This window comes from Oncorhynchus nerka, linkage group LG20 (assembly GCF_034236695.1).
Source record: "Oncorhynchus nerka isolate Pitt River linkage group LG20, Oner_Uvic_2.0, whole genome shotgun sequence".
In the NCBI taxonomy this organism is placed as follows: Eukaryota; Metazoa; Chordata; class Actinopteri; order Salmoniformes; family Salmonidae; genus Oncorhynchus; species Oncorhynchus nerka.
The window spans coordinates 45,395,929-45,409,563 of NC_088415.1; the positions used below are offsets into that span (position 1 = coordinate 45,395,929).

The 13,635-nt window shown below is 39.4% G+C and overlaps 2 protein-coding genes across 2 annotated transcripts in view; one reads left to right on the forward strand and one right to left on the reverse strand.

The window, feature by feature from the left end:
• The first annotated feature begins 334 nt into the window (after window positions 1-334).
• Window positions 335-2,019, forward strand: LOC115101708 (whey acidic protein-like). Its single transcript, XM_029621174.2, has 4 exons — window positions 335-490; window positions 857-1,003; window positions 1,284-1,421; window positions 1,723-2,019. Exons 1-4 carry the CDS (start codon window positions 388-390, stop codon window positions 1,857-1,859), a joined length of 525 nt encoding a protein of 174 aa, XP_029477034.1. The 5' UTR covers window positions 335-387; the 3' UTR covers window positions 1,860-2,019.
• Window positions 2,020-5,017: 2,998 nt separating this feature from the next.
• The window catches only part of LOC115102619 (GPI transamidase component PIG-T-like), a 35,253-nt gene continuing 26,635 nt past the window's right edge, over window positions 5,018-13,635 (reverse strand). The window contains exons 10-12 of the mRNA XM_029622751.2: window positions 11,637-11,802; window positions 11,243-11,326; window positions 5,018-6,348 (exon numbers count right to left, since the gene is read on the reverse strand). Of these exons, the coding sequence (XP_029478611.1) occupies window positions 6,099-6,348; window positions 11,243-11,326; window positions 11,637-11,802 (500 nt within the window). The 3' untranslated portion in view covers window positions 5,018-6,098. The remainder of the gene's footprint in view (window positions 6,349-11,242; window positions 11,327-11,636; window positions 11,803-13,635) is intronic.

The following is a 13,635-nucleotide window of genomic DNA, read 5'->3' on the forward strand; positions in this document are numbered from 1 at the left end:
TGTGGAATAAGTCAAGAGGTAAGAATACTTTCTGAAGGCACTGTAATATTAACCAATTTCTTATCTAAGGAAACCACACAAAAACCCTTAGTTTTAGGTTAACAATATTTGCTTTTGCTCATGGATTTGGGAAAGGTGAGTCCCTTTCTGTCTAATTATGAATTTATATCCATTTGGGGGACCCCTTTTTCCATCTATGAATTATTGTTATTACATGTGACCTTAGCGCGTGTTCGGCTCCGAACTCGGAATGTAAATTGAGGGGCATAGGGACCCTACAGGCGGATTGTTCCCTGTGCGTTCCTCTCTCTTTTGGTCTCTCCCCCTTTTTATGTAATCAATTTGGAGAATTTGCTCCAACAAGTAGACTCCAGTCTTGAAGTCCGCATGGAGATGAATTCCTCAACGCTTTGTGCTCTGGCTATTGTTCTGTTGGCAATTGTAGATTTGAAAATAGTCTCTGCTGCTGAAACTGGAGGCAAATCTACAGGTGAGTTGTTCTAATTACTTTGCATTATTTGTCATGAAACAGATTTTTTGAAGTATTTGCCTACTACATTTGACTGCTTTCTTGTAGGCGTACCTATGTGGTGAGACACACTAGGGTATAGTTGTGCATAAGCCCATTTGCAACCTATTTTGTTGTTACTTACTAAATATATGACTTTCATTTGCTGGTTGAAAGTATATACAGAGTCTGCGTGTGAACTAAAAAGCTTCTGTTGAGAGAAAAAATATTAGCTGAAATTGGTTTTGTAACCCATTGCCACAAGGTTGCTGTGTTACTGCTTAATTACACCGTAATTAAATTGATATGAGGTCTCCACAGTTCACGATACCTCCTGCTCTCTCACAGTGCCGACCCTCCAGAAGGCAGGTCACTGCCCACGGCTTCTGAACGTCGTGCCGTCACACAAGGGATGTGTCTGTGACGACGACTGTCCTGGAGATGACAAGTGCTGTGTCTTTGACTGTGGCGCCGTGTGTGTCCCACCTGCCTTCAGTAAGAACCTGACTGGTTTATTAACAATGCTCAGAATGCTGTCATGCATTTTCATGGGTGATATGTGAAAAACATGGATGATTCCTATACTTAGACACAAAAATACTTGGAGTCTGCATTCTTCCCACAAATGCAAATGCCTATTTATAGTAGGCTAACCATCTCCACACATATATGAGATTTTCAGAAAATGGTAGTCCAATTGTATCCATATGTTCATGTCCTTTTGCAGTAAGTTGGGTTCCCTGACATGTCTGCTCTGCAAATTGTGTACCAAAAGCAAAGCCAGGAATGTGCCCTCGCAGACTATGGGGCTCAGGGATGTGTGCGGAGTTCTGTTCCAACGACAGTGACTGCTCCAATGATGAAAAATGCTGCCACAACGGATGTGGGCATGAGTGCATTACACCTTACACAGGTAGGAGATGGTCTCAAAGTGACAGATACGCCCCATCCATTATTGCTGCATTACTCTGGAAACAAGAAAGCTGGGCTAGATATGTACATGTCATGCACATGGGAAGATCCATTTCATATACTCTTTTTAGAGCTGAGACACTTCAGAATTCCCAGAGCCATGTATGTCTATAGAGTCCATATGACCTTGAGCATTGTAATAGTAAGACTTCAAATGGGAACAGTCAGTGTAAACGGACAAGTTGTTACTATAGACCAATGTAGCTACCGTATAACTGAACACCTCTTTTCTATTACCACAGTGAAGCCCGGTCGATGTGCCCTGCCCAAGGGGACCCCTATGTGTGCTGAGTACTGTTACCATGACGGCCAGTGCCCAGAAGAACAGAAGTGTTGCCGGACAACCTGCGGCCACGCCTGCAGCGAGCCATGTTCATAGGACGGCAAGGTTTGGGTCGGGAGATTAGTGACAATGCTAATAGACTCCTTCTCTTTCAAGAACAAGAATGCTTGTTGGCTTTTTTTTTTTTTAGAGGGGGTGTTTTTTGTTCTTGTTTGTATTCCAATCAATAAAACCATCTGTGTAGCCTTTAAATACATTCCTGTGCATTTATGACCTTGTTGGTGGAAGTCTTGAGTGTCTGAGATGCCTTTTTATGGGTTTTTTATGGCGGCACTGAGCTACAATAACAAATTATGGAACACTCCAAGAATGGAAATTGCTCAAGTATGTACTGGCTGTCCACCAGAGTCAGTACATATACTTCTATTTGACCAGTGATTTGGTCTAAAGAAAAGCTGTAGAAAACATTCTAGTGTGCTACTACACCTCCCCTAACCTTCAACTCTGCACAAAGTGTCTATGCTCCCTGCCAAGGTATACCCACTTCCCTGCCTAAACGGACAGAGTTAAGCAGAGCTATTAAACCGGACATGACCATCACTGATTAGGAATGCAGAGGGCTTTTTTGTTCCACTCTAGAGTGCCAAACACATGCAAGAGAGAAAATGACTGGCTGGCAAAGAAAGGGATCTCTGTGTCTGTCTGTTCTGCTGGAACTTGGCAGGAGTTAGGCCAAGTTTGTTTATAGAGAAAAGAATCAGCCGCTCCCTCCCCTACCCTCCACATACACGCACTTCCATAACTGGGGCAATTGAGATGGAATACAGAAAGTGAACTCCTGGACCTGGGGTGTATTCAGTGATGTGAAACGTTCTGAACATTACAGATAGAAATAGAATGAATAGTGATGACACATTGTCTCCTCTATCAGATAGAATAGGGAAATGATCTATTCTTCATGAAACAGAACATTCAAGTAGAAATGTAATGTTACCTTCTACTGAATAAATCCATACTCTATGGCTTGTCATAAAATTACATCAGTCGTTTTGAATGCTTATGACATGTTATGTCGTCAGAGGCATATGTGCCCCTTCAAAATATATATTTTTAAATGTTTATTTAAAATAAATGTGTCTCTATGTAATACTATCAATCAAATGTATTTATAATTCCTTTATGTCAGCAGATGTCACAGAAACACAGCCTAAAACCCCACCTAGCAATTTTATGAAGTTGGCTTCAGCTAGCCCAGATACTGTAGGTTCCCAATCTCCCAACCTCATAACTAGCTACCAAGAAGCCTTTTCAGGTTAAGTAAGAGTAGCTAGCTTGTCTAACTAACTTAGCTGGCATGCCTTCTGGAAAGGTTGGTAGACTTTAGAAAAACAAGCAATAACTAAATGTTAATGACGAAGACTCACATTTCTTTAAATCTTCTACCAAGATTTTTGCCGAGATGCAGGGTAGCATATTTTGTTTCTTTAAAAAAAGGAACCAGCAGTTAGGATAAAGACAGCTCAAGAGCATGCAGAAAGTCTTTAAAATAAAAAATAAAATAGAACTAAGCATAATGATTATGGCTCTAGATTGCAGGAAAAAGCGATTTCAGGTATTTGAAAAATGCAACATTGTCCAACTTCCAGAGCACCCATCCTTACGTACTTTGTGCCCCCTCAGATTTTTGGGGTGATGTCGGGAATACTCTTTTGCTATATATTGATACAGTTGATCCATGCTTAGTTGCAGCCAAGTGGTTCCTCATAATTTATTCTCAGGAATCCTCAAGAGTTCTCCTAGCAGTCCAAAAATAATGTTTTAGACTGAGACGCAGGGATACACAGCATTCATCAAGGGCACAATTCGACTTTCAATGGGCTGTATGTATCAACCGAGAGTAGGAGTGCTGATCTAGAATGAGTGTTGACTTGGATCATAATGGATAATATTATATGGACAGGAGTGACCTGATCCTAGTCTGAGACAATTGAGATTCACATGGCCACTCTACAAGCCTCCATGTATTTATTCTTTTAAGGCGAGGCACCACAGGATTAACTTACTTCGTTTGCATCTACTTATCGATTTAGAATTTTGGGGTATTTTTGTCCCTAAATTAGGTATTTCAAAATGTAAACATAAAAATGTCAAAACTTGATGTAAATGTTTATTTGATTTAGTTTATCATACTACCGTCATTCAAATGGACATAAATTCATAATTTCGAAGCTTACTACATTTAGTAATTCATCATTCAAAAGCCTTGCCTGGCTACCTAAACCCCTTGCGCCGCCACGTTACATGGAAATATATTCTAGACCATCTGATTGGTCCCAAAAACCAATGGGTTGGGCCAGAGCAGAACACACGTGGGTAAAGCTAAGTTTGAAAATGCATCATTGGCTTTGATACTGTGATTGGTTAGAGACAATTCAATCGCTAATGACTTTGCTTTGTACAACAACCCCTCCCTCATCACCCAAAACAACTTCAATGATTGCAGTCTCAGATTGTATGTAGGGAACAATTGAGCAGCGGAAGACCAGAACTCAGTTTGAGTCGTCAGGCAATTAAAATCCCATTTCGTAGAGAAAGTTACAATCTGGACTATATGTAGTAACAAACTTTGAAGAGATTGCGATGGGGTCAAATTGCATTTGCTAAGATAAATTCCTTGTACTGCTCTTTAACTGCCATTTCCCAAAAGTCAGACCTTCCCACATGAAAACATGTTTTTTCTCAGCTTCAGAATCTTCTACATTCACCAAATGTTGTGTGGTTATCCTTAGATATATTCTCCAGACTTGTGTAGAGGGAATTGTTGATATGTTGTAAATGTTTTATTCTAGATCACATTTTCTTAAAAAAAAAAAAAAACGCACCTAAAATGCATTTTACATGTGACTTTAGTATTTCACAGATAGAAAGATTAAAACAATATTTATCCACAACACGTCTGGTCCTGGAGTGTCTTAACAAAATGACACCAAATAATTTAGGCTGACTTCATCCAGTGTCCAGAAAAACAGAGTTGCAGTATATGCAAATATTTAATGAGAGCCTCATTTGCATATTTTAATACAACATTTCAGGAAAGTTGTAATACAAAAAGTATTATGTTTGTCTACATTCAACTGGTAAAATTGTGATATGAATAAGGGGGGAGGGGGGGGGGGTGTACCTTATTAGGGTGTGGTGCCTTGCCTTAAAGCCATTGGATTAAAACAAAAAAGACAAATGTTTGGTCAGTTGACCAGTTTTATAGATGTATTTTTTTAATATACCCAACGTTACCCAATATATGTTCACACATTTGAATGTTGTTCAGTAAAATTAATGTATCAAGCTCAGTTTAATATACAAAGAACGAGCAGTGTTAAAAAGTAAATGCATGGAGGGTGCTTAGCCTTAGTCAAGTTCCTAATAGAAATGCATGGCAAACTCATCTTTTTAAATGTTGTCTGTCGGGTATTTGTGCTACAAAGGCTTACCAAAAGGTAATGCCAATTAGAGAACACTACAACTTCAAACAGAAATTTGGACAAAGGCAAGTTAAAATCAACAGTCGTTTCCAGTAGAGATTTGGGGGTTTTCTACAAGTGCAAACGTTTTGACTGGTTCTATGATTAATGAACAAATGTGATACGAAATCCCACGTATCAAAACAAAAGACAACTGTTTATGAAAGTTCTGTAAGTCAGTGCATTTAGCATTTCAACATCAACTAAAAACACAAACCTTATTTATCTCAGTAAAGATTTAAGAGATGAATCTGTAGCCGAAATGTACCAAACGTCTCAGAGGAGGAGTGCTGATTAGGACCAGTTGTTTTCTAGAACACAACGATCCTAGATCAGCACTCATACTTCGAGACGCTTGATACGTACGACCCCAGATCTCAGAGCAATGGCTTCCTAGTGATCTATAACAGACAATTACTTTTTCCAGGAACCAATATGAGCTTGCTGTGATTCTTGCAGCCATCTGTCCCTACTGAAACCCTGGAGCAAACACTTTGGCTCCTGCCTTAAACATGAAAAATACATTATTCTCTGTTTAACTAGACCAACAGCAGTAGTAGTGCACTGAAGAAAGGCCACCCTTTTTGCTTCTCACTGGCAAGAACAAGCCTTTAACGTCCATCGAATCCATGAGACTTCATTGTTCATCAACTCCTTTATCATTCACGAAACAAACTTAAGGAGTCATTTATTTTCTTTGTCGAAGCTTCCAGCACTTAAAGCGTTATCTTTCTGAAACTTACATTCACAGTTCCCAAGTGACGTAGCCACCGACCTCTGCTGTTGTTGTTGTTTAAGTTAGCATTTTGGCTCATCACAGCAGTGGCACACCCCGTAGCCTGCGGATGATGTTGGCTAGCCGTTTGGCCAGGCCCGGACTGGGCTCCTCCACCTGGAAGGTGCGGGTCAGGAGATTGTAGAGGGAACCGTAACCCACGGCCACCACAGTGCAAGTGAGGCAGATGACGTTGTAGGGCATGCTGAAGTCAGGGGTGGGCAGGTTCACCAGCAAGGGCTCCGTGTAGACCCGCATGAAGTAACTGGACTCCTCTTTACAGGGGAAACTGGGAAGAAAGACAAGATGAGGTATGTTTATTGTAAAAAAAATGTGTTTTTAATATTTAAAATTGAATGCCTTTATTTTTGCCAATGTAGAGCTAGTGAGATTCCTCTGTAAAGAAAAGTCCTATGCAAATGAAATGTCTTATTACAATAAAGTACAGTGGTTCCTCCTTTAAAAGTTGCGTCATACTGGAGTACACCTTGTGTGCTGCCGCAGCATTCTGTGGAACATCATTTAATTCTCAGCCATTTTTTCTGTTACTGCAAGTTATTGCTAGTTTGATCCCCAAATGGCATCTTTGAGAAGCATTTGATAGTATTCCTTATTGGCATTACCAGAGAATTTAAAACCTTTTTTGTAATAAGATAGTATATGGGATTGATTTAAGAAATTTGGCTTAATTTATTTGATTAATATTATGGTGTTTCTATTCAGAGAAAAATGAAACCCTCAGGGTTTCCGTTAGGATGGAATGGAAAATATGGCGATGTACAACATGACGTTTAGGAGTAGGCTATAGGATTGGAGGATTCTAAATGGTTTGCCTTCATTAGAAAACTTTGTTCCAATATTTCTGTAAATCAGTGATATTTATTCCCATAGTAATTTGTTATGGATCCATAACTAAATCAACATCTGCATTTTGAAAGAGTATTTTTTTATCATTATTTTATTAGGCTACTGTGCAGTCTACAATACATACTGTAGTAAACATTGGGAATGTGCCTAATTCCTTATACATAAGGGAGAGCAGACCATGTCTGTACTACAGAATGCAGGGCACGTGTAAGACCGGGGTTCAAATCCATGTTGGGGAGGAAGGAGTATGCTGTCCTTGTAAATAGAAATGTGTTCTTAACTGATTCCATGTGTTATTTCATAGTTGTGATGTCTTCACTGCTATTCTAAAATGTAGAAAAATCCTGGAATGTGTCCAAACCTTTGACTGGTACTTGCTGGGACAGAAAATTAACGTTGACAGTACAGTATTGGGCTATTTACGAGGAAGGAGTAGACTGTCCTTGTAAATAAGAATTTGTTCATAACTGACTTGCCTAGTTAAATAAAGGTTACACTAAGAGCATAACATTTCTGCACCCTAATTTTCTAATTATTGTCTAACCAAGACCCAAATGGATATTAAGTGAAATATAAACATCCACATTTGAACGTCCTTTTTTCTTGTTATTTTATTTTATTAATGAAAGCATGAAGATGTTGATGAACAAATACTGTAAGAAATGTAACACTTTAGAGTACTTAAGCATCAAATACATTGCAAGTTGGGGGATTTTCACACCAGTAGCGGGGTTATAAAAAGTATATTGTCCTGCTAATAGGAAACATTGGCATGATGGGCTACACCTGCTACAGTTGTGATGTCTTCACTATTATTCTACAATGTAGAAAATAGTAAAAATATAGAAAAAAACACGAATAAGTAGGTTTGTCCAAACCTTTGACTGGTACTTGCTTAATTCATTTGATTACAATGATGGTGTTTCCATTCCATGAAAAACTGTTAGGATGGAACAGAAAATATGGCACTGTAGCTAGAGGTCGACCGATTATGATTTTTCAACGCCGATACCGATTATTGGAGGACCAAAAAAAGCAGTTACAGATTAAATATATAATATAAATATATAAAATACAACAATACTGAATGAACACTTATTTTAACTTAATATAATACATCAATCAAATCAATTTAGTCTCAAATAAATCATGAAACATGTTTAAATAATACAAAAACAAAGTGTTGGAGAAGTAAAAGTGCAATATGTGCCATGTAAAAAAGCTAACGTTTTAGTTCCTCGCTCAGAACATATGAAAGCTGGTGGTTCCTTTTAACATGAGTCTTCAATATTACCAGGTAAGAAGTTTTAGGTTGTAGTTATTATAGGACTCTCTCTCTCTATACCATTTGTATTTCATATACCTTTGAATATTGGATGTTCTAATAGGTACTTTAGTATTACCAGCCTAATCTCGGGAGTTGATAGGCTTGAAGTCATAAACGGTGCAATACTTGAAGCACAGCGAAGACCTGTTGGTAAACGCAGGAAAGTGTTGTTTGAATGAATGCTTACGAGCCTGCTGCTGCCTACCACCGCTCAGTCAGACTGCTCTATCAAAACATAGACTTAATTATAATATAATAACACACAGAAATACGAGCCTTAGGTAATTAATGTGGTAAAATCATTTAGAAAACAAAACGTTTATTTTTTGGTCTAAATATTGCTGTTACATTGCACAACCTTCAATGTTATGTCATAATTATGTACACTTCTGCTGCATATACCCTGACTCTGCTTGCACAGAATGCAAGAGAAGTGACAATTTCCCAAGTTAAAAGAAATCCATGTTAGCAGGCAATATTAACTAAATATGCACGTTTAAAAATATATACTTGTGTATTGATTTTAAGAAAGGCATTGATATTTATGGTTAGGTACACATTGGTGCAACGACGGTGCTTTTTTCACGAATGAGCTTGTTAAATCACCCGTTTGGCATTCAATGATAAATTAACAGGCACTGCATCAATTATATGCAACTCAGGACCATCTAGATAAAATAGTAATATCATCAACCATGTGTAGTTAGTGATTATGTTAAGATTAATTGTTTTTTAATAAGTTTAATGCTAGCTACCACCTTACCTTGGCTCCTTGCTGCACTCGCATAACAGGTAGTCAGCCTGCCACGCAGTCTCCTGTGGAGTGCAATGCAATCGGCCATAATCGGTGCCCAAAAAGGCAGATTACCGATTGCTATTAAAACTTTAAAATCGGCCATTCCGATTAATCGGTCGACCTCTACACTGCACAATGCGATGTCCGGCAGTACAGTACTGGGCGATTTAGCTAAAGAATCTCTGTGTCGTGCTTGTCTCAGAGCAGCCAAAACAGTACTAAAATAGTTGTAGGCTTTTGCTTCTAACTTCAATATGCTCTTTAAATAAATAAGACCAACAATGCATCTTAAAATATGTTTTCAATGATGTGACTTTCAGCCAATAATTACATTTAGAGGATTTGAGGACTCTATATTAATATCTAAGGGGCATTTTCCGTTAGGATCTGTGAGAATATCTAAGGGGCTTTTATATCATTATAAATGAATTAATAATAATACATCTCTGTTTTAAAAGTAAAAATATTTTGGAGATTTCGTTTTCATTTAACCCAGCACGAGCGAGAAAAAGGCCATTCTTGAACATGGGGTGAGACATTCTCACTAATTTGTAAATAAAGCCAGTTATTTAGAATGATTTATTTCTGGAGAAACCTAACTTGATTATTTAGCAGACACCACTTACTTATATTCAGTCAACACATATCTTAAGAATATCATGGAATATTTGACATTTTCGTTTCTCCATGCTTGTCTCAGAGCAGCGCGAAACGATGCTGAAATAGAGGCCCACAGGGGGAAGGCTATGTACTGTATTCTGTGCCCACACGTGGCATCTCTTCGGTTACACATCCTTGGAATAGCAGAACAGTCCGGGTATCCCTTGCTGTGCCTGGTGAGCAGTTGGTCAAGTTCTGTTGTCAGAAGAGGAATGGAAATGTCAGGGTGAACCGAAAACCTGACGAACCCGCCACGTACTGTATATAGACTCTTCCTGTAGGTGGTGGAGTTCCTGAGCACACAGGTGTGGCTGGCATGGATTGTGACTCCATCTTGTTCTTTTTCAACGCGTGAGTGAGTGAGTCAATGACTATTCAAGCCATTGACTCACTGATGAAGGAAGATGAGTGATCGGCAAAGGCAATCTGTAATCTGCAGGCATCACGGCTCGATAACAAATGTTATATATACACATATAATATATATATATATATATTTACAGTTGAAGTCAGAAGTTTACATCACCTTAGCCAAATACATTTAAACTCAGTTTCACAATTCCTGACATTTAATCCTAGTAAAAATTCACTGTTTTAGGTCAGGTAGGATCACCATTTTATTTTAAGAATGTGAAATGTCTGAATAATTGTAGAGAGTGATTCATTTGAGCTTTTCATTTACATACACTCAATTAGTATTTGGTAGCATTGCCTTCAAATTGTTTAACTTGGGGTCAAATGTTTTGGGTAGCCTTCCACAAGCGTCCCACAATAAGTTAGGTGAATTTTGGCCCATCGCTCCTGACAGAGCTGGTGAAACTGAGTCAGGTTTGTAGGCCTCCTTGCTTCGCACACGCTTTTTCAGTTCTGCCCACAATGTTCTATAGGATTGAGGTCAGGGCTTTGTGATGGCCACTCCAATAGCTTGAATTTGTTGTCCTTAAGCCATGTTGCCACAACTTTGGATGTATGCTTGTGGTCATTGTACATTTGGAAGACCCATTTGCGACCAAGATGTTGCTTCAATATATCCACATATTTTCCTCCCTCATGATGCCATCTATTTTGTGAAGTGCACCCGTCCCTCCTGCAGCAAAGCACCCCCACAACATGATGCTGCCACCCCCATGCTTCACGGTTGGGATGGTGTTCTTCGGTTTGCAAGCATCCCCCTTTTTCCTCCAAACATAACGATATGATTGGTCATATTAAAACCTTGGGACCCAAACGCATAATGAGTGCTTTAACTCTCCCTTGTGGTGGTCTGGAGCAATGAAGGTGTACCTCTAAGTCCCGCGGTGTAAGCTCGAAACTTTTAAAGGAGGAACCACTGTATGAGAGTTAGGAGTCAATTCCATTTCAAATCAATGGAATTGAGGAATAGTACACTACTTTTAAAATAGGATTTTATTTGGTGTAATTTCCTTGAGATGCATTCAAATTGCATTACCTCAGGTGATAAACTAACACACTTAAGACAACTACTACGTAAGTGCTCAAACACTACTTTAAAAAAACAGCCTCATTACTCACAAGCTGCTGAAAAGTGGGCATTCCCGGGTGCTGTTGGTATCCATGGCAACGACACTGGGCACGAGAGCGCTGATAACAGAAGACCTGAAGCGAGGGACAACATTTAATCAGATATCTTCTACTGCAAACCTGAACATCGAGAGACTATAAGCAAGTAGCATCTCAATTTCAGCAATGGCCCCATCTTCAATCAGAATTGAAGCAAGACAAGAGAAAAGGGCACGTATAAAAGCTGACAGCACTAGGCAAACATGAAAAATGTATTTATACCTAAAATTTCCATCACAGTTTGCATTTCATTAGACAGAGAGAGTACAGAACTTCACCCATAGCATTGCCCTTTTTCAGTTTCTGTAAAAAGTGAACATGAATCAAAGTCAAAGTCAAGTGGTACCCGACGTAGAAGCCATGGTTGGGGTCGGGGGTGTACTCGGTCCACTTGAGGAGTGCCCTCTCAAACTGCATGGTCACCTCGGTCACAGAGTTAGGGGGCAGCTGGACCAGCATCTCGAGCAGGTGGGGCCGAAGGCGGTCCTTGGATGGCTGGTAGTGAATGTAGCCTAGGTAGAAAAGAGGGGAGTAAGAGAAATTGTATTTATTTACTCACAACAATGAAAGACAAGTAAAATGACGACTTGGGCTGTTTTTATATATTTTTTTACCTTTATTTAACTAGGCAAGTCATTTAAGAACAAATTGTTATTTACAATGACGGCCTACCCGGGAACAGTGGGTTAACTTAACGGCCTTGTTCAGGAGCAGAATGACAGCTTGGGGATTCGATCCAGCAACCCTTCGGTTACTGGCCCAACGCGCTAACCACCAGGCTACCTGCCGCCCCAAATGTGAAGGTCATGGCATTTTGGATGGAGGTTTTGTCAGTCAAATGACTGAAGTCACCATCATAAAAATTGGTCAAATAGCAATCATTATATAGTAGGAAAAAGTATATGAACCCCTAGGCTAATGACTTCTCCAAAAGCTAACTGGAGTCAGGAGTCAGCTAACCTGGAGTACAATCATTGAGACGAGATCGGAGATGTTGGTTAGAGCTGCCCTGCCTTATAAAAAAAAAAATGAGTTTGCTATTCACAAGAAGCATTGCCTGATGTGAACCATCCCCCGAACAAAAGAGATTTCAGAAAACCCAAGATTAAGAATTGTTGACTTGCATAAAGCTGGAAAGGGTTACAAAAGTATATCTAAAAGCCTTTGATGTTCATTAGTCCACAGTAAGACAAATTGTCTATAAAGTGAGAAAGTTCAGCACTGTTGCCGTCCTGAAGAATCCTAGAGTGTCAGCTAAAGATTTACTGAAATATCTGGAACATGCTGACATCTGTTGACGAGTCTACGATACGTAAAACACCAAACAAGAATGGTGTTCATGGGAGGTCACCATGGAAGAAGCCACTGCTGTCCAAAAAAACATTGCTGCACGTCTGAAGTTCGCAAAAGAGCATTTGGATGTTCCACAGTGCTACTGGCAAAATACTCTGTGGACAGATTAAACTACAGTTGAGTTGTTTGGAAGGAACACACAACACTATGTGTGGAGAGAAAAAAGGCACAGCACACCAACATCAAAACCTCAACCCATCTGTAAAGTATGGTAAAGGGAGCATCATGGTTTGAGGCTGCTTTGCTGCCTCAGGGCCTGGACAGCTTGCTATCATCGACAGAAAAATGAATTACCAAGTTCATCAAGACATTTCACAGGAGAATATAAGGCCATCTGTCCACCAACTGAGGCTCAACAGAAGTTGGGTGATGCAACAAGACAACAACTCAAAACATAGAAGTAAATCAACAATAGAATGGCTTCAAAAGAAGAAAACACACCTTCTGGAGTCAGTCAGAGTCCTGACCTAAACACAGATCGAGATGCTGTGGCATGACATCGAGAGCGGTTCACACCAGACATCCTGAGAGTATTGCTAAACTGAAACAATTTTGGAAAGGAGACTGGTCCAAAATTCCTCCTGACCGTTGTGCAGGTCTGATCCACAACTACAGAAAACGTTTGGTTGAGGTTATTGCTGCCAAGAGCGTCAACCAATTATTAAATCCAAGGGTTCACATACTTTTCCAACCCTGCTTTGTGAATGTTTACACGGTGTGTTCAATAGAGACATGAAAACGTATACTTGTTTGTGTGTTATTAGTTTAAGCAGACTGCCTATTGTTGTGATTTAGATGAAGATCAGATCAAATTTTATGACGAATTTATGCTGAAGTCCAGGTAATTCCAAAGGGTTCACATACTCTTTTTTGCCACTGTACATATGTGTACAGTCGTGGCCAAAAGTTTTGAGAATGACACAAATATACATTTTCACAAAGTTTGCTGCTTCAGTGTCTAGATATTTTTGTCAGATGTTACTATGGAATAC